This window comes from Salmo salar, chromosome 18 (assembly GCF_965601325.2).
Source record: "Salmo salar chromosome 18, fSalSal1, whole genome shotgun sequence".
NCBI classification, from domain to species: Eukaryota; Metazoa; Chordata; class Actinopteri; order Salmoniformes; family Salmonidae; genus Salmo; species Salmo salar.
The window spans coordinates 45,598,239-45,620,884 of NC_138308.1; the positions used below are offsets into that span (position 1 = coordinate 45,598,239).

A 22,646-nucleotide genomic window follows, 5' to 3' on the forward strand; every position below is an offset into this window, starting at 1 on the left:
CCATGGTAGAATAATACTGTACATCACTATCACACACTAGTAACCATGGTAGAATAATACTGTACGTCACTATGACACACTAGTAACCATGGTAGAATAATACTGTACATCACTATCACACACTAGTAACCATGGTAGAATAATACTGTACGTCACTATCACACACTAGTAGCCATGGTAGAATAATACTGTACATCACTATCACACACTAGTAACCATGGTAGAATAATACTGTACGTTAATATCACACACTAGTAACCATGGCAGAATAATACTGTACGTTAATATCACACACTAGTAACCATGGTAGAATAATACTGTACATCACTATCAAACACTAGTAACCATGGCAGAATAATACTGTACATCACTATCACACACTAGTAACCATGGTAGAATAATACTGTACATCACAATCAAACACTAGTAACCATGGTAGAATAATACTGTACGTCACTATCACACACTAGTAACCATGGTAGAATAATACTGTACATCACTATCACACACTTGTAACCATGGTAGAATAATACTGTACATCACTATCACACACTAGTAATCATGGTAGAATAATACTGTACGTCGCTATCACACACTAGTATCCATGGTAGAATAATACTGTACGTTAATATCACACACTAGTAACCATGGTAGAATAATACTGTACATCACTATTACACACTAGTAACCATGGTAGAATAATACTGTACATCACTATCACACACTAGTAACCATGGTAGAATAATACTGTACGTCACTATGACACACTAGTAACCATGGTAGAATAATACTGTACATCACTATCACACACTAGTAACCATGGTAGAATAATACTGTACGTCACTATCACACACTAGTAACCATGGTAGAATAATACTGTACGTCACTATCACACCCTAGTAACCATGGTAGAATAATACTGTACGTTAATATCACACACTAGTAACCATGGTAGAATAATACTGTACGTTAATATCACACACTAGTAACCATGGTAGAATAATACTGTACGTTAATATCACACACTAGTAACCATGGTAGAATAACACTGTACGTTAATATCACACACTAGTAACCATGGTAGAATAATACAGTACGTTAAGATCACACACTAGTGACCATGGTAGAATAATACTGTACGTTAATATCACACACTAGTAGCCATGGTAGAATAATACTGTACGTCACTATCACACACTAGTAGCCATGGTAGAATAATACTGTACATCACTATCACACACTAGTAACCATGGTAGAATAATACTGTACATCACTATCACACACTAGTAACCATGGTAGAATAATACTGTACGTCACTATGACACACTAGTAACCATGGTAGAATAATACTGTACATCACTATCACACACTAGTAACCATGGTAGAATAATACTGTACGTCACTATCACACACTAGTAACCATGGTAGAATAATACTGTACGTCACTATCACACCCTAGTAACCATGGTAGAATAATACTGTACGTTAATATCACACACTAGTAACCATGGTAGAAAAATACTGTACGTTAATATCACACACTAGTAACCATGGTAGAATAATACTGTACGTTAATATCACACACTAGTAACCATGGTAGATTAATACTGTACGTTAATATCACACACTAGTGACCATGGTAGAATAATACTGTACATCACTATCACACACTAGTAACCATGGTAGAATAATACTGTACGTCACTATCACACACTAGTAACCATGGTAGAATAATACTGTACATCACTATCACACACTTGTAACCATGGTAGAATAATACTGTACATCACTATCACACACTAGTAATCATGGTAGAATAATACTGTACGTCGCTATCACACACTAGTATCCATGGTAGAATAATACTGTACGTTAATATGACACACTAGTAACCATGGTAGAATAATACTGTACATCACTATTACACACTAGTAACCATGGTAGAATAATACTGTACATCACTATCACACACTAGTAACCATGGTAGAATAATACTGTACGTTAATATCACACACTAGTAACCATGGTAGAATAATACTGTACGTTAATATCACACACTAGTAACCATGGTAGAATAATACAGTACGTTAAGATCACACACTAGTGACCATGGTAGAATAATACTGTACGTTAATATCACACACTAGTAGCCATGGTAGAATAATACTGTACGTCACTATCACACACTAGTAGCCATGGTAGAATAATACTGTACATCACTATTACACACTAGTAACCATGGTAGAATAATACTGTACATCACTATCACACACTAGTAACCATGGTAGAATAATACTGTACGTCACTATGACACACTAGTAACCATGGTAGAATAATACTGTACATCACTATCACACACTAGTAACCATGGTAGAATAATACTGTACGTCACTATCACACACTAGTAACCATGGTAGAATAATACTGTACGTCACTATCACACCCTAGTAACCATGGTAGAATAATACTGTACGTTAATATCACACACTAGTAACCATGGTAGAAAAATACTGTACGTTAATATCACACACTAGTAACCATGGTAGAATAATACTGTACGTTAATATCACACACTAGTAACCATGGTAGATTAATACTGTACGTTAATATCACACACTAGTGACCATGGTAGAATAATACTGTACATCACTATCACAGACTAGTAACCATGGTAGAATAATACTGTACATCACTATCACACACTCGTAACCATGGTAGAATAATACTGTACATCACTATCACACACTAGTAATCATGGTAGAATAATACTGTACGTCGCTATCACACACTAGTATCCATGGTAGAATAATACTGTACGTTAATATCACACACTAGTAACCATGGTAGAATAATACTGTACATCACTATTACACACTAGTAACCATGGTAGAATAATACTGTACATCACTATCACACACTAGTAACCATGGTAGAATAATACTGTACGTCACTATGACACACTAGTAACCATGGTAGAATAATACTGTACATCACTATCACACACTAGTAACCATGGTAGAATAATACTGTACGTCACTATCACACACTAGTAGCCATGGTAGAATAATACTGTACATCACTATCACACACTAGTAACCATGGTAGAATAATACTGTACGTTAATATCACACACTAGTAACCATGGCAGAATAATACTGTACGTTAATATCACACACTAGTAACCATGGTAGAATAATACTGTACATCACTATCAAACACTAGTAACCATGGCAGAATAATACTGTACATCACTATCACACACTAGTAACCATGGTAGAATAATACTGTACATCACAATCAAACACTAGTAACCATGGTAGAATAATACTGTACGTCACTATCACACACTAGTAACCATGGTAGAATAATACTGTACATCACTATCACACACTTGTAACCATGGTAGAATAATACTGTACATCACTATCACACACTAGTAATCATGGTAGAATAATACTGTACGTCGCTATCACACACTAGTATCCATGGTAGAATAATACTGTACGTTAATATCACACACTAGTAACCATGGTAGAATAATACTGTACATCACTATTACACACTAGTAACCATGGTAGAATAATACTGTACATCACTATCACACACTAGTAACCATGGTAGAATAATACTGTACGTCACTATGACACACTAGTAACCATGGTAGAATAATACTGTACATCACTATCACACACTAGTAACCATGGTAGAATAATACTGTACGTAACTATCACACACTAGTAACCATGGTAGAATAATACTGTACGTCACTATCACACCCTAGTAACCATGGTAGAATAATACTGTACGTTAATATCACACACTAGTAACCATGGTAGAATAATACTGTACGTTAATATCACACACTAGTAACCATGGTAGAATAATACTGTACGTTAATATATCACACTAGTAACCATGGTAGATTAATACTGTACGTCACTATCACACACTAGTAACCATGGTAGAATAATACTGTACGTCACTATCACACCCTAGTAACCATGGTAGAATAATACTGTACATCACTATCACACACTAGTAACCATGGTAGAATAATACTGTACGTCACTATGACACACTAGTAACCATGGTAGAATAATACTGTACATCACTATCACACACTAGTAACCATGGTAGAATAATACTGTACGTCACTATCACACACTAGTAACCATGGTAGAATAATACTGTACGTCACTATCACACCCTAGTAACCATGGTAGAATAATACTGTACGTTAATATCACACACTAGTAACCATGGTAGAATAATACTGTACGTTAATATCACACACTAGTAACCATGGTAGAATAATACTGTACGTTAATATCACACACTAGTAACCATGGTAGATTAATACTGTACGTTAATATCACACACTAGTGACCATGGTAGAATAATACTGTACATCACTATCACACACTAGTAACCATGGTAGAATAATACTGTACGTCACTATCACACACTAGTAACCATGGTAGAATAATACTGTACATCACTATCACACACTTGTAACCATGGTAGAATAATACTGTACATCACTATCACACACTAGTAATCATGGTAGAATAATACTGTACGTCGCTATCACACACTAGTATCCATGGTAGAATAATACTGTACGTTAATATCACACACTAGTAACCATGGTAGAATAATACTGTACATCACTATTACACACTAGTAACCATGGTAGAATAATACTGTACGTTAATATCACACACTAGTAACCATGGCAGAATAATACTGTACGTTAATATCACACACTAGTAACCATGGTAGAATAATACTGTACATCACTATCAAACACTAGTAACCATGGCAGAATAATACTGTACATCACTATCACACACTAGTAACCATGGTAGAATAATACTGTACATCACAATCAAACACTAGTATCCATGGTAGATTAATACTGTACGTTAATATCACACACTAGTAACCATGGTAGAATAATACTGTACATCACTATTACACACTAGTAACCATGGTAGAATAATACTGTACATCACTATCACACACTAGTAACCATGGTAGAATAATACTGTACGTCACTATGACACACTAGTAACCATGGTAGAATAATACTGTACATCACTATCACACACTAGTAACCATGGTAGAATAATACTGTACGTCACTATCACACACTAGTAACCATGGTAGAATAATACTGTACGTCACTATCACACCCTAGTAACCATGGTAGAATAATACTGTACGTTAATATCACACACTAGTAACCATGGTAGAATAATACTGTACGTTAATATCACACACTAGTAACCATGGTAGAATAATACTGTACGTTAATATCACACACTAGTAACCATGGTAGAATAATACTGTACGTTAATATCACAAAATAGTAACCATGGTAGAATAATACTGTACGTTAATATCACACACTAGTAACCATGGTAGAATAATACAGTACGTTAAGATCACACACTAGTGACCATGGTAGAATAATACTGTACGTTAATATCACACACTAGTAGCCATGGTAGAATAATACTGTACGTCACTATCACACACTAGTAGCCATGGTAGAATAATACTGTACATCACTATTACACACTAGTAACCATGGTAGAATAATACTGTACATCACTATCACACACTAGTAACCATGGTAGAATAATACTGTACGTCACTATGACACACTAGTAACCATGGTAGAATAATACTGTACATCACTATCACACACTAGTAACCATGGTAGAATAATACTGTACGTCACTATCACACACTAGTAACCATGGTAGAATAATACTGTACGTCACTATCACACCCTAGTAACCATGGTAGAATAATACTGTACGTTAATATCACACACTAGTAACCATGGTAGAAAAATACTGTACGTTAATATCACACACTAGTAACCATGGTAGAATAATACTGTACGTTAATATCACACACTAGTAACCATGGTAGATTAATACTGTACGTTAATATCACACACTAGTGACCATGGTAGAATAATACTGTACATCACTATCACACACTAGTAACCATGGTAGAATAATACTGTACGTCACTATCACACACTAGTAACCATGGTAGAATAATACTGTACATCACTATCACACACTTGTAACCATGGTAGAATAATACTGTACATCACTATCACACACTAGTAATCATGGTAGAATAATACTGTACGTCGCTATCACACACTAGTATCCATGGTAGAATAATACTGTACGTTAATATCACACACTAGTAACCATGGTAGAATAATACTGTACATCACTATTACACACTAGTAACCATGGTAGAATAATACTGTACATCACTATCACACACTAGTAACCATGGTAGAATAATACTGTACGTCACTATGACACACTAGTAACCATGGTAGAATAATACTGTACATCACTATCACACACTAGTAACCATGGTAGAATAATACTGTACGTCACTATCACACACTAGTAGCCATGGTAGAATAATACTGTACATCACTATCACACACTAGTAACCATGGTAGAATAATACTGTACGTTAATATCACACACTAGTAACCATGGCAGAATAATACTGTACGTTAATATCACACACTAGTAACCATGGTAGAATAATACTGTACATCACTATCAAACACTAGTAACCATGGCAGAATAATACTGTACATCACTATCACACACTAGTAACCATGGTAGAATAATACTGTACATCACAATCAAACACTAGTAACCATGGTAGAATAATACTGTACGTCACTATCACACACTAGTAACCATGGTAGAATAATACTGTACATCACTATCACACACTTGTAACCATGGTAGAATAATACTGTACATCACTATCACACACTAGTAATCATGGTAGAATAATACTGTACGTCGCTATCACACACTAGTATCCATGGTAGAATAATACTGTACGTTAATATCACACACTAGTAACCATGGTAGAATAATACTGTACATCACTATTACAGACTAGTAACCATGGTAGAATAATACTGTACATCACTATCACACACTAGTAACCATGGTAGAATAATACTGTACGTCACTATGACACACTAGTAACCATGGTAGAATAATACTGTACATCACTATCACACACTAGTAACCATGGTAGAATAATACTGTACGTAACTATCACACACTAGTAACCATGGTAGAATAATACTGTACGTCACTATCACACCCTAGTAACCATGGTAGAATAATACTGTACGTTAATATCACACACTAGTAACCATGGTAGAATAATACTGTACGTTAATATCACACACTAGTAACCATGGTAGAATAATACTGTACGTTAATATATCACACTAGTAACCATGGTAGATTAATACTGTACGTTAATATCACACACTAGTGACCATGGTAGAATAATACTGTACATCACTATCACACACTAGTAACCATGGTAGAATAATACTGTACGTCACTATCACACACTAGTAACCATGGCAGAATAATACTGTACGTCACTATCACACACTAGTAACCATGGTAGAATAATACTGTACGTCCGTATTACACACTAGTAACCATGGTAGAATAATACTGTACGTCACTATCACACACTAGTAACCATGGTAGAATAATACTGTACGTCACTATCACACACTAGTAACCATGGCAGAATAATACTGTACGTCAATATCACACACTAGTAACCATGGTAGAATAATACTGTACGTCACTATCACACACTCGTAACCATGGTAGAATAATACTGTACATCACTATCACACACTAGTAACCATGGCAGAATAATACTGTACGTTAATGTCACACACTAGTAACCATGGTAGAATAATACTGTACGTTAATATCACACACTAGTAACCATGGTAGAATAATACTGTACATTAATATCACACACTAGTAACCATGGTAGAATAATACTGTACGTCACTATCACACACTAGTAACCATGGTAGAATAATACTGTACGTTAATATCACACACTAGTAACCATGGTAGAATAATACTGTACGTAACTATCACACACTAGTAACCATGGTAGAATAATACTGTACATCACTATCACACACTAGTAACCATGGTAGAATAATACTGTACATCACTATCAAAAACTAGTAACCGTGGAAGAATAATTCTGTACGTCACTATCACACACTAGTAACCATGGCAGAATAATACTGTACGTCACTATCACACACTAGTAACCATGGTAGAATAATACTGTACATAGATATCACACACTAGTAACCATGGTAGAATAATACTGTACGTCACTATCAAACACTAGTAACCATGGTAGAATAATACTGTACATCACTATCACACACTAGTAACCATGGTAGAAAAATACTGTACATCACTATCAAACACTATTTAACCATGGTAGAATAATACTGTACGTCACTATCACACACTAGTAACCATGGTAGAATAATATTGTACGTTAATATCACACAATAGTAACCATGGTAGAATAATACTGTACGTTAATATCACACACTAGTAACCATGGTAGAATAATACTGTACGTTAATATCACACACTAGTAACCATGGTAGAATAATACTGTACGTTAATATCACACACTAGAAACCATGGTAGAATAATACTGTACGTCACTATCACACACTAGTAACCATGGCAGAATAATACTGTACGTCACTATCACACACTAGTAACCATGGCAGAATAATACTGTACATCACTATCACACACTAGTAACCATGGTAGAATAATACTGTACGTTAATATTACACACTAGTAACCATGGTAGAATAATACTGTACGTCACTATCACACACTAGTAACCATGGAATAATAATACTGTACATCACTATCACACACTAGTAACCATGGTAGAATAATACTGTACATCACAATCAAACACTAGTAACCATGGTAGAATAATACTGTACGTCACTATCACACACTAGTAACCATGGTAGAATAATACTGTACATCACTATCACACACTTGTAACCATGGTAGAATAATACTGTACATCACTATCACACACTAGTAATCATGGTAGAATAATACTGTACGTCGCTATCACACACTAGTATCCATGGTAGAATAATACTGTACGTTAATATCACACACTAGTAACCATGGTAGAATAATACTGTACATCACTATTACACACTAGTAACCATGGTAGAATAATACTGTACATCACTATCACACACTAGTAACCATGGTAGAATAATACTGTACGTCACTATGACACACTAGTAACCATGGTAGAATAATACTGTACATCACTATCACACACTAGTAACCATGGTAGAATAATACTGTACGTCACTATCACACACTAGTAACCATGGTAGAATAATACTGTACGTCACTATCACACCCTAGTAACCATGGTAGAATAATACTGTACGTTAATATCACACACTAGTAACCATGGTAGAATAATACTGTACGTTAATATCACACACTAGTAACCATGGTAGAATAATACTGTACGTTAATATCACACACTAGTAACCATGGTAGATTAATACTGTACGTTAATATCACACACTAGTGACCATGGTAGAATAATACTGTACATCACTATCACACACTAGTAACCATGGTAGAATAATACTGTACGTCACTATCACACACTAGTAACCATGGCAGAATAATACTGTACGTCACTATCACACACTAGTAACCATGGTAGAATAATACTGTACGTCCGTATTACACACTAGTAACCATGGTAGAATAATACTGTACGTCACTATCACACACTAGTAACCATGGTAGAATAATACTGTACGTCACTATCACACACTAGTAACCATGGCAGAATAATACTGTACGTCAATATCACACACTAGTAACCATGGTAGAATAATACTGTACGTCACTATCACACACTCGTAACCATGGTAGAATAATACTGCACATCACTATCACACACTAGTAACCATGGCAGAATAATACTGTACGTTAATATCACACACTAGTAACCATGGTAGAATAATACTGTGCATCACTATCACACACTAGTAACCATGGTAGAATAATACTGTACATCACTATCACACACTAGTAACCATGGTAGAATAATACTGTACGTCACTATGACACACTAGTAACCATGGTAGAATAATACTGTACATCACTATCACACACTAGTAACCATGGTAGAATAATACTGTACGTCACTATCACACACTAGTAACCATGGTAGAATAATACTGTACGTCACTATCACACCCTAGTAACCATGGTAGAATAATACTGTACGTTAATATCACACACTAGTAACCATGGTAGAATAATACTGTACGTTAATATCACACACTAGTAACCATGGTAGAATAATACTGTACGTTAATATCACACACTAGTAACCATGGTAGATTAATACTGTACGTTAATATCACACACTAGTGACCATGGTAGAATAATACTGTACATCACTATTACACACTAGTAACCATGGTAGAATAATACTGTACGTCACTATCACACACTAGTAACCATGGCAGAATAATACTGTACGTCACTATCACACACTAGTAACCATGGTAGAATAATACTGTACGTCCGTATTACACACTAGTAACCATGGTAGAATAATACTGTACATCACTATCACACACTAGTAACCATGGTAGAATAATACTGTACGTCACTATCACACACTAGTAACCATGGAATAATACTACTGTACATCACTATCACACACTAGTAACCATGGTAGAATAATACTGTACATCACAATCAAACACTAGTAACCATGGTAGAATAATACTGTACGTCACTATCACACACTAGTAACCATGGTAGAATAATACTGTACATCACTATCACACACTTGTAACCATGGTAGAATAATACTGTACATCACTATCACACACTAGTAATCATGGTAGAATAATACTGTACGTCGCTATCACACACTAGTATCCATGGTAGAATAATACTGTACGTTAATATCACACACTAGTAACCATGGTAGAATAATACTGTACATCACTATTACACACTAGTAACCATGGTAGAATAATACTGTACATCACTATCACACACTAGTAACCATGGTAGAATAATACTGTACGTCACTATGACACACTAGTAACCATGGTAGAATAATACTGTACATCACTATCACACACTAGTAACCATGGTAGAATAATACTGTACGTCACTATCACACACTAGTAACCATGGTAGAATAATACTGTACGTCACTATCACACCCTAGTAACCATGGTAGAATAATACTGTACGTTAATATCACACACTAGTAACCATGGTAGAATAATACTGTACGTTAATATCACACACTAGTAACCATGGTAGAATAATACTGTACGTTAATATCACACACTAGTAACCATGGTAGATTAATACTGTACGTTAATATCACACACTAGTGACCATGGTAGAATAATACTGTACATCACTATCACACACTAGTAACCATGGTAGAATAATACTGTACGTCACTATCACACACTAGTAACCATGGCAGAATAATACTGTACGTCACTATCACACACTAGTAACCATGGTAGAATAATACTGTACGTCCGTATTACACACTAGTAACCATGGTAGAATAATACTGTACGTCACTATCACACACTAGTAACCATGGTAGAATAATACTGTACGTCACTATCACACACTAGTAACCATGGCAGAATAATACTGTACGTCAATATCACACACTAGTAACCATGGTAGAATAATACTGTACGTCACTATCACACACTCGTAACCATGGTAGAATAATACTGCACATCACTATCACACACTAGTAACCATGGCAGAATAATACTGTACGTTAATATCACACACTAGTAACCATGGTAGAATAATACTGTGCATCACTATCACACACTAGTAACCATGGTAGAATAATACTGTACATCACTATCACACACTAGTAACCATGGTAGAATAATACTGTACGTCACTATGACACACTAGTAACCATGGTAGAATAATACTGTACATCACTATCACACACTAGTAACCATGGTAGAATAATACTGTACGTCACTATCACACACTAGTAACCATGGTAGAATAATACTGTACGTCACTATCACACCCTAGTAACCATGGTAGAATAATACTGTACGTTAATATCACACACTAGTAACCATGGTAGAATAATACTGTACGTTAATATCACACACTAGTAACCATGGTAGAATAATACTGTACGTTAATATCACACACTAGTAACCATGGTAGATTAATACTGTACGTTAATATCACACACTAGTGACCATGGTAGAATAATACTGTACATCACTATTACACACTAGTAACCATGGTAGAATAATACTGTACGTCACTATCACACACTAGTAACCATGGCAGAATAATACTGTACGTCACTATCACACACTAGTAACCATGGTAGAATAATACTGTACGTCCGTATTACACACTAGTAACCATGGTAGAATAATACTGTACATCACTATCACACACTAGTAACCATGGTAGAATAATACTGTACGTCACTATCACACACTAGTAACCATGGAATAATACTACTGTACATCACTATCACACACTAGTAACCATGGTAGAATAATACTGTACATCACAATCAAACACTAGTAACCATGGTAGAATAATACTGTACGTCACTATCACACACTAGTAACCATGGTAGAATAATACTGTACATCACTATCACACACTTGTAACCATGGTAGAATAATACTGTACATCACTATCACACACTAGTAATCATGGTAGAATAATACTGTACGTCGCTATCACACACTAGTATCCATGGTAGAATAATACTGTACGTTAATATCACACACTAGTAACCATGGTAGAATAATACTGTACATCACTATTACACACTAGTAACCATGGTAGAATAATACTGTACATCACTATCACACACTAGTAACCATGGTAGAATAATACTGTACGTCACTATGACACACTAGTAACCATGGTAGAATAATACTGTACATCACTATCACACACTAGTAACCATGGTAGAATAATACTGTACGTCACTATCACACACTAGTAACCATGGTAGAATAATACTGTACGTCACTATCACACCCTAGTAACCATGGTAGAATAATACTGTACGTTAATATCACACACTAGTAACCATGGTAGAATAATACTGTACGTTAATATCACACACTAGTAACCATGGTAGAATAATACTGTACGTTAATATCACACACTAGTAACCATGGTAGATTAATACTGTACGTTAATATCACACACTAGTGACCATGGTAGAATAATACTGTACATCACTATCACACACTAGTAACCATGGTAGAATAATACTGTACGTCACTATCACACACTAGTAACCATGGCAGAATAATACTGTACGTCACTATCACACACTAGTAACCATGGTAGAATAATACTGTACGTCACTATCACACCCTAGTAACCATGGTAGAATAATACTGTACGTTAATATCACACACTAGTAACCATGGTAGAATAATACTGTACGTTAATATCACACACTAGTAACCATGGTAGAATAATACTGTACGTTAATATCACACACTAGTAACCATGGTAGATTAATACTGTACGTTAATATCACACACTAGTGACCATGGTAGAATAATACTGTACATCACTATTACACACTAGTAACCATGGTAGAATAATACTGTACGTCACTATCACACACTAGTAACCATGGTAGAATAATACTGTACGTCCGTATTACACACTAGTAACCATGGTAGAATAATACTGTACGCCACTATCACACACTAGTAACCATGGTAGAATAATACTGTACGTCACTATCACACACTAGTAACCATGGCAGAATAATACTGTACGTCAATATCACACACTAGTAACCATGGTAGAATAATACTGTACGTCACTATCACACACTCGTAACCATGGTAGAATAATACTGTACATCACTATCACACACTAGTAACCATGGCAGAATAATACTGTACGTTAATATCACACACTAGTAACCATGGTAGAATAATACAGTACGTTAAGATCACACACTAGTAACCATGGTAGAATAATACTGTACATTAATATCACACACTAGTAACCATGGTAGAATAATACTGTACGTCACTATCACACACTAGTAGCCATGGTAGAATAATACTGTACGTTAATATCACACACTAGTAAACATGGCAGAATAAGTTATCTTCTCTCTCTTTAGTATGTAGGCAGGGATGTCACTACTAGTGACAGAGTGACACTGAGAAGTTCAGTCATTGTCATAAAGAGGGGACAGAGGACAGAGGGGACAGGGGGGACAGAGGGAACAGGGGGGACAGGGGAAAGAGGGGACAGAGGGGACAGAGGGGACAGGGGGGACAGGGGGGACAGGGGAAAGAGGGGACAGAGGACAGAGGGGACAGGGGGGACAGGGGGGACAGAGGACAGAGGGGACAGGGGGGACAGGGGACAGAGGGGACAGAGGACAGAGGGGACAGGGGGGACAGGGGGGACAGAGGACAGAGGGGACAGAGGGGACAGGGGGGACAGGGGGGACAGGGGACAGAGGGGACAGAGGACAGGGGGGACAGGGGGGACAGAGGACAGAGGGGACAGAGGGGACAGGGGGGACAGGGGACAGAGGGGACAGAGGACAGAGGGGACAGGGGGGACAGGGGGGACAGAGGACAGAGGGGACAGAGGGGACAGGGGGGACAGAGGGAACAGGGGGGACAGGGGAAAGAGGGGACAGAGGACAGAGGGGACAGGGGGGACAGGGGACAGAGGGGACAGGGGGGACAGGGGACAGGGGGACATGGCTCTTTTCCTCTCTTCTTTCTGCCATTCATTCTCTGTTCTGTAACAAGGTGAAAAAACCCTCCCTCCCTCCAACTCTAACTTTCTCTGTCTCTCCTCTCCCCCTATTATTTTCCTCCCCTTCTTTCTCTCGCTCTTTCTCTCTCTCCATTCCTCTCCTCCCCCTTTCTCTCCCTAATCTCCTAGCTCTCCATCTCTGCTCTTCGGTCCTCTCTCTCCCTTTTCCCCTCTTCCTCCATCTCTCCACCCTCCTCTCTTCAGTCCCCTTTCTCTCTCTCTCTCTCTCTCTCTCTCTCTCTCACTACCCTCCTTTCTCTCTCTCCATTCTTCTCCTCTCTTCAGTCCCCTCTCTCTCTCCATTCTTCTCCTCTCTTCAGTCCCCTTTCTCTCTCTCTCTCTCTCTCTCTCTCTCTCTCTCTCTCTCTCACTACCCTCCTTTCTCTCTCTCCATTCTTGTCCTATCTTCAGTCCCCTCTCTCTCTCTCTCTCCTCATTCTACTCCTCTCTTCAGTCCCCTCTCTCTCTCCATTCTACTCCTCTCTTCAGTCCCCTCTCTCTCTCCATTCTTCTCCTCTCTTCAGTCCCCTCTCTCTCTGTCCTCTCTCCATTCTTCTCCTCTCTTCAGTCCCCTCTCTCTCTGTCCTCTCTCCATTCTTCTCCTCTCTTCAGTCCCCTCTCTCTCCATTCTTCTCCTCTCTTCAGTCCCCTCTCTCTCCATTCTTCTCCTCTCTCATCTCATCAGTCCTGTCCTCTCCTGACAGAGGGAGGATTAAAACACGGATGGACGTATCGCTGCTATCCAGATCCTGTTCCACAACACATTGATATTCACGGTTACACCTCTGCTACTGCAAGGTTAACAGCCATCTATATGATTACAGCCTACTGGGGCTTTGTCCTCTACAACTGCTGCTATTCAACAGACGCTAAACCACATACGTTTCACACCATCAATTCATAGAGAGACAGAGGAGGAGGGAGAAGGAAAGAGAGGGAGAGAGATACACAGAGGGAGAGAGACACAGAGAGGAAGAGAGAGAGATACACAGAGGAAGAGAGGGAGAGAGACAGAGGAAGAGAGGGGGAGAGATAGAAGGAAAGAGAGGGAGAGAGATACACAGAGGAAGAGAGGGAGAGAGACAAAGAGAGGAAGAGAGAGAGAGAGAGAGATACACAGAGGAAGAGAGGGAGAGAGACACAGAGGGAGAGAGAGAGAGAGAGAGAGAGAGAGAGAGAGAGAGAGAGAGAGATACACAGAGGAAGAGAGGGAGAGAGACACAGAGGAAGAGAGGGGGAGAGATACACAAAGGAAGAGAGAGAGAGAGAGAGAGATACACAGAGGAAGAGAGAGAGATACACAGAGGAAGAGAGAGAGTGATACACAGAGGAAGAGAGAGAGAGAGAGAGAGAGGGAGAGAGAGAGAGAGAGAGGGAGAGAGACACAGAGAAAGAGAGAGAGAGGGAGAGAGAGAGAGAGATACACAGAGGAAGAGAGAGAGAGAGAGGGAGAGAGAGAGAGAGAGATACATAGAGGAAGAGAGAGAGAGAGAGAGATACACAGAGAGAGAGAGAGAGAGAGAGAGAGAGAGGGAGCGAGATAGAGAGAGAATAAGAGAGAGACAGAGAGAGATACACAGAGGGAGAGAGAGAGATACACAGAGGAAGAGAGAGAGAGAGAGAGAGAGAGATACACAGAGGAAGAGAGCGAGAGAGAGAGAGAGAGGGAGAGAGATAGAGAGAGAGAGAGAATAAGAGAGAGACAGAGAGAGATACACAGAGGGAGAGAGAGATACACAGAGGAAGAGAGAGAGAGAGAGAGAGAGAGAGAGATACACAGAGGAAGAGAGAGAGAGAGAGAGAGAGAGAGAGAGAGGGAGAGAGAGAGAGAGAGTGTGTCTGAGCTATGTGTGTGTGTCCTTCTGTGCATGTATATTGATGTGTGTGTGTGTGTGTGTGTGTGTGTGTGTGTGTGTGTGTGTGTGTGTGTGTGTGTGTGTGTGTGTGTGTGTGTGTGTGTGTGTGAATACCTTGAGCAGCTTAGCGTGCAGCAGCAGTGTGTAGGCAGCTTCAGTGTAGTTGTCACACTCCTTGTGGAGGTCACACAGCTTGTACAGGTACCTGTCCAGACAGAGGACACATGAGTCAACGGTACACACCTTGGTGGCCTTCAATATGACGTCGCCATGGTGACAACGGACAGAGACAAGTCAACTGTGTCTGGACTAGTCCCCTAGTCACTATATAGGGAATAGGGTGCTGGTCAATAGTAATGCACTATATAGGGAATAGGGTGCTGGTCAATAGTAGTGCACTATATAGGGAATAGGGTGCTGGTCAATAGTAGTGCACTATATAGGGAATAGGGTCCTGGTCTAAAGTAGTGCACTATATAGGGAATAGGGTGCTGGTCAATAGTAGCGCACTATATAGGGAATAGGGTGCTGGTCAATAGTAGTGCACTATATAGGGAATAGGGTGCTGGTTAATAATAGTGCACTATATAGGGAATAGGGTGCTGGTCTAAAGTAGTGCACTATATAGGGAATAGGGTGCTGGTCTAAAGTAGTGCACTATATAGGGAATAGGGTGCTGGTTAATAATAGTGCACTATATAGGGAATAGCGTGCTGGTCTAAAGTAGTGCACTATATAGGGAATAGAGTGAGTCCTGGTCAATAGTAGTGCACTATATAGGGAATAGGGCGCTGGTCAATAGTAGTGCACTATATAGGGAATAGGGTCCTGGTCTAAAGTAGTGCACTATATAGGGAATAGGGTGCTGGTCTAAAGTAGTGCACTATATAGGGAATAGGGTGCTGGTTAATAATAGTGCACTATATAGGGAATAGGGTGCTGGTCTAAAGTAGTGCACTATATAGGGAATAGGGTGCTGGTCTAAAGTAGTGCACTATATAGGGAATAGGGTGCTGGTTAATAATAGTGCACTATATAGGGAATAGGGTGCTGGTCTAAAGTAGTGCACTATATAGGGAATAGAGTGAGTCCTGGTCAATAGTAGTGCACTATATAGGGAATAGGGGGCCAATTGGGATGTGGCTTATGCAGTTCATGGTGACATTTTCCTTTCATCTCAGAAAACGCTTTTTAGACGGCAACATGGGGCTGACTGACGGACCGCTGGGGCTGACTGACGGACCGCCGGGGCTGACTGACGGACCGCCGGGGCAGACTGACGGACCGCTGGGGCAGACTGACGGACCGCTGGGGCAGACTGACGGACCGCCGCTGGGGCTGACTGACGGACCGCTGGGGCAGACTGACGGACCGCTGGGGCAGACTGACGGACCGCTGGGGCAGACTGACGGACCGCTGGGGCTGACTGACGGACCGCTGGGGCAGACTGACGGACCGCTGGGGCAGACTGACGGACCGCTGGGGCTGACTGACGGACCGCTGGGGCTGACTGACGGACCGCTGGGGCTGACTGACGGACCGCTGGGGCTGACTGACGGACCGCTAGGGCTGACTGACGGACCGCTTGGGCTGACTGATGGAAAAGCAGGGAATGTGATTTACAGAAAATCACACAGACATTTGAGACAAAGCTTGGGTATAAAATAAATATTCTGATGTATTCACCACTGAATGTTTCACCAGTGAAAGAGAAAACCTCCTATTGTGATATGCAGTTATTCATTGTCAGTCAGGGAAGATTGCAAAAACTCCTGTCCTTGACTTCACAGAGGGACTGAGTACAAAAACACCAGGCCTTGACTTCACAGAGGGACTGAGTACAAAAACACCTGGCCTTGACTTCACAGAGGTACTGAGTACAAAAACACCTGGCCTTGACTTCACAGAGGTACTGAGTACAAAAACACCTGGCCTTGACTTCACAGAGGGACTGAGTACAAAAACACCTGGCCTTGACTTCACAGAGGGACTGAGTAAAAAAACACCTGGCCTTGACTTCACAGAGGGACTGAGTAAAAAAACACCTGGCCTTGACTTCACAGAGGTACTGAGTACAAAAACACCTGGCCTTGACTTCACAGAGGGACTGAGTACAAAAACACCTGGCCTTGACTTCACAGAGGTACTGAGTACAAAAACACCTGGCCTTGACTTCACAGAGGTACTGAGTACAAAAACACCTGGCCTTGACTTCACAGAGGTACTGAGTACAAAACACCTGGCCTTGACTTCACAGAGGTACTGAGTACAAAAACACCTGGCCTTGACTTCACAGAGGGACTGAGTACAAAAACACCTGGCCTTGACTTCACAGAGGTACTGAGTACAAAAACACCTGGCCTTGACTTCACAGAGGGACTGAGTAAAAAAACATCTGGCCTTGACTTCACAGAGGTACTGAGTACAAAAACACCTGGACTTGACTTCACTTCACAGAGGGACTGAGTACAAAAACAACTGGCCTTGACTTCACAGAGGGACTGAGTACAAAAACAACTGGCCTTGACTTCACAGAGGGACTGAGTACAATAGAACATTTACATTTACATTTAAGTCATTTAGCAGACGCTCTTATCCAGAGCGACTTACAAATTGGTGCATTCACCTTATGATATCCAGTGGAACAACCACTTTACAATAGTACATCTATATCTTTTAAGGGGGGGTAGAAGGATTACTTTATCCTATCCCAGGTATTCCTTAAAGAACAACAGAAAAGTGTAGTTGAGGAAGATGAAGAGCTCTTCCTACCTGATGTACATCTCTTCTCTCTCTATCTCCTTGTAGAAGTTCTGAGGATGAAAACATTGAAATAGTTTAACAAAACTGAAATGCTTTAAGTACGAAAGTGAAATAGCGACAACAAATCGCAACAATACCAAACATGAATGTTATGCAGCTGGTGTTTAAATCTCAAATGTCTTTCCAACAGTTGGAAAGTAAACTGTCAGTCACAATAAGACAGGTAACTCTAAGCTAGGCATCGCAGCAGGACGCAGCCAGACATCTGTCCACAACGGAACAGGACAGAACAGTGTGTGTCTCTCCTACCAGCACGTTGACAGTGCAGCTCATCCGGTTCTCCTTGTTCTCATCGTGCATGATGGTCCTGTAGTCCAGGAGTCTCTCCAACAGACGAACCACCAGGCTCACAAAGTTCTCCCCACTCTTAGACAGGTACTTGTGTTTCCTGCAGTGTTCCAACAGACTGGGGAGAGAGGTGAGGGTGAGAGAGGGGAGAGAGAGGGAAGAGAGAGAGGGGAGAGAGAGAGGGGAGAGGGAGAGAGGGGAAAGAGGTGAGGGAGAGAGGGGAGAGAGGTGAAGGAGAGAGGTGAGAGGGAGAGAGGGGAGAGAGGGGAGAGAGGTGAGGGAGAGAGGGGAGGGAGAGTGGGGAGAGAGGTGAGGGAGAGAGGGGGGAGAGGGGAGAGGGAGAGAGGTGAGGGAGAGAGGAGAGAGGGGAGAGAGGTGAGGGAGAGAGGGGAGGGAGAGTGGGGAGAGAGGTGAGGGAGAGAGGGGGGAGAGGGGAGAGGGAGAGAGGTGAGGGAGAGAGGAGAGAGGGGAGAGAGGTGAGGGAGAGAGGTGAGGGAGAGTGGGGAGAGAGGTGAGGGAGAGAGGGGGGAGAGGGGAGAGGGAGAGAGGTGAGGGGGAGAGAGGTGAGGGGGAGAGAGGGGGGAGGGAGAGAGGGGGGGGGGGAGGGGGGGGGGGGGGGGGGAGAGATGAGGGGGAGAGGGGGGGAGAGAGGGGAGAAAGATAAGATAATTACAAAAAGATAATTACTTTACACATTGGAAAGAAATAACAAAAAAACTGAGCAAACTAGAATTCTATTTGGTCCTAAACAGAGAGCACACAGTGGCAGAATACCTGACCACTGTGACTGACCCAAACTTAAGGAAAGCTTTGCCTATGTACAGACTCAGTGAGCATAGCCTTGCTATTGAGAAAGGCCGCCGTAGGCAGACCTGGCTCTCAAGAGAAGACAGGCTATGTGCAACACTGCCCACAAAATGAGGTGGAAACTGAGCTGCACTTCCTAACCTCCTGCCCAATGTATGACCATATTAGAGACACATATTTCCCTCAGATTACACAGATCCACAAAGAATTAGAAAACAAATCAATCATTAATAAACTTCCATATCTGTTTGTGACCCGTTGCCATGATAAAAGGGCAACCAGTGTAGCACAAACATCATTGTAATTACAACCTATATTTATCTGTTTTATTTATTTGACCTTTCAACTACTGGCACATTGTTACAACACTGTACATAGCCAATAATATAACATTTAAAATGTCTATATTCTTTTAAAACTTTTGTGAGTGTAATGTTTACTAATGTTTCCCCTGTTCATTTCCCTTTTGTTTATTATCTATTTCACTTGCTTTGGCAACCTAAACATATGTTTCCCATGTCAATAAAGCCCTTCAATTAAATTGAGAGAGAGATGAGGAGAGAGGACAGACAGACAGACAGACAGACAGGCAGGCAGGCAGGCAGGCAGGCAGGCAGGCAGGCAGGCAGGCAGGCAGGCAGGCAGGCAGGCAGGCAGGCAGGCAGGCAGGCAGGCAGGCAGGCAGGCAGGCAGGCAGGCAGGCAGGCAGGCAGGCAGGCAGGCAGGCAGGCAGGCAGGCAGGCAGGCAGGCAGGCAGGCAGGCAGGCAGGCAGGCAGGCAGGCAGGCAGGCAGGCAGGCAGGCAGGCAGGCAGGCAGGCAGGCAGGCAGGCAGGCAGGCAGGCAGGCAGGCAGGCAGGCAGGCAGCAGACAGACAGACAGACAGACAGACAGACAGACAGACAGACAGACAGACAGACAGACAGACAGCATCACTCACATCTTGTGGAAGAGGACTTTGTACTGCTCATCTCCTCTGCCTCCCTCCACCTCGTGATCCAGTTTGGTGATGATCTCATTCTCAAACTGCAATTAGAAAGCAGCCATTCATAATCAGCACAGCTCATTTTTCTATTCATTAGTCTCTATCCTCTCTCACTCTTTCTGCCTCCCTCGCTCTCTCTCTCTCTCCAACACACTCTCTCCCCTTTCCCTCTCTCTTTTTCCCCCCAGTCTATCCCTCTCTTTCCCACCATCTCTCTCCTCCCCCCGTCTCTTCTCTCTCTCTTTCCCCCAGTCTATCCCTCTCTTTCCCACCATCTCTCTCCTCCCCCCGTCTCTTCTCTCTCTCTTTCCCCCAGTCTATCCCTCTCTTTCCCACCATCTCTCTCCTCCCCCCTCTCTTCTCTCTCTCCTGGTTGAGAGGACCTCTCCTCTTGGTTTAATCACCTCTCTTTCAGCCTGGTGGACTGTGAGCTCATATTAAATCACTTCATTATCAGTCTGATGACTCTCACTAACTTCTCTTTATCTGCCTGTGATTGGCTATGGCTGAGTAGGGAGCCAGAGGAGCAAGGCCATGACAGGAAGACACATTCTCTAATACGCTCTCTTTTCCTCTCTCTCTTTTCCTCCCTTCTTCCCTCTCTCTTTTCCTCTCTCTCTCTTTTCCTCTCTCTCTCTTTTCCTCCCTTCTTCCCAGCTGAGCAGGGAGCATGCCAACAGCAGAAAGCATCTCCTCTTCTTCCCTCTCTCCTTCTTCTTCTTCTTCCCAGAAAGACGACAGAAGGAAGGTAAGCCGGCACATCCATTTATAGTGGGCCGTTTGCTCCAACGTGGACTGCCTGCTTGATGTGCTGCTGCTGCGTCAGTCAGGAGAGACGGCTCGCTCTGGAGGAAGAGAGGCAACTCTCTCTCTCTCTCTCTGCTAAGTTTTACACGGCAGACTAGAAAGCCATTTGTATACGTCCCAAATGGCTCCCTATTCCCTATATAGTGCACTACAGGTCCTGGTCAAAAGTAGTGCACTATTCCATATAGGACCTGGTCAGAAGTAGTGCACTACTAACCTAGAGGTCCTGGTCTAAAGTAGTGCACTATATAGGGAATAGGGTGCCATTTGGGATGCAAAAAAGTGAAATT

The 22,646-nt window shown here is 41.0% G+C and overlaps 1 protein-coding gene across 2 annotated transcripts in view; it reads right to left on the reverse strand.

The window, feature by feature from the left end:
- Positions 1-22,646, reverse strand: part of LOC106613940 (dedicator of cytokinesis protein 1) — a 733,517-nt gene that overhangs the window by 136,974 nt on the left and 573,897 nt on the right. For both annotated transcript variants that reach the window (XM_045701156.2, XM_045701155.2), the window contains exons 34-37: positions 21,505-21,590; positions 19,721-19,877; positions 19,421-19,461; positions 16,763-16,853 (exon numbers count right to left, since the gene is read on the reverse strand). In XM_045701156.2, the coding sequence (XP_045557112.1) occupies positions 16,763-16,853; positions 19,421-19,461; positions 19,721-19,877; positions 21,505-21,590 (375 nt within the window). The remainder of the gene's footprint in view (positions 1-16,762; positions 16,854-19,420; positions 19,462-19,720; positions 19,878-21,504; positions 21,591-22,646) is intronic.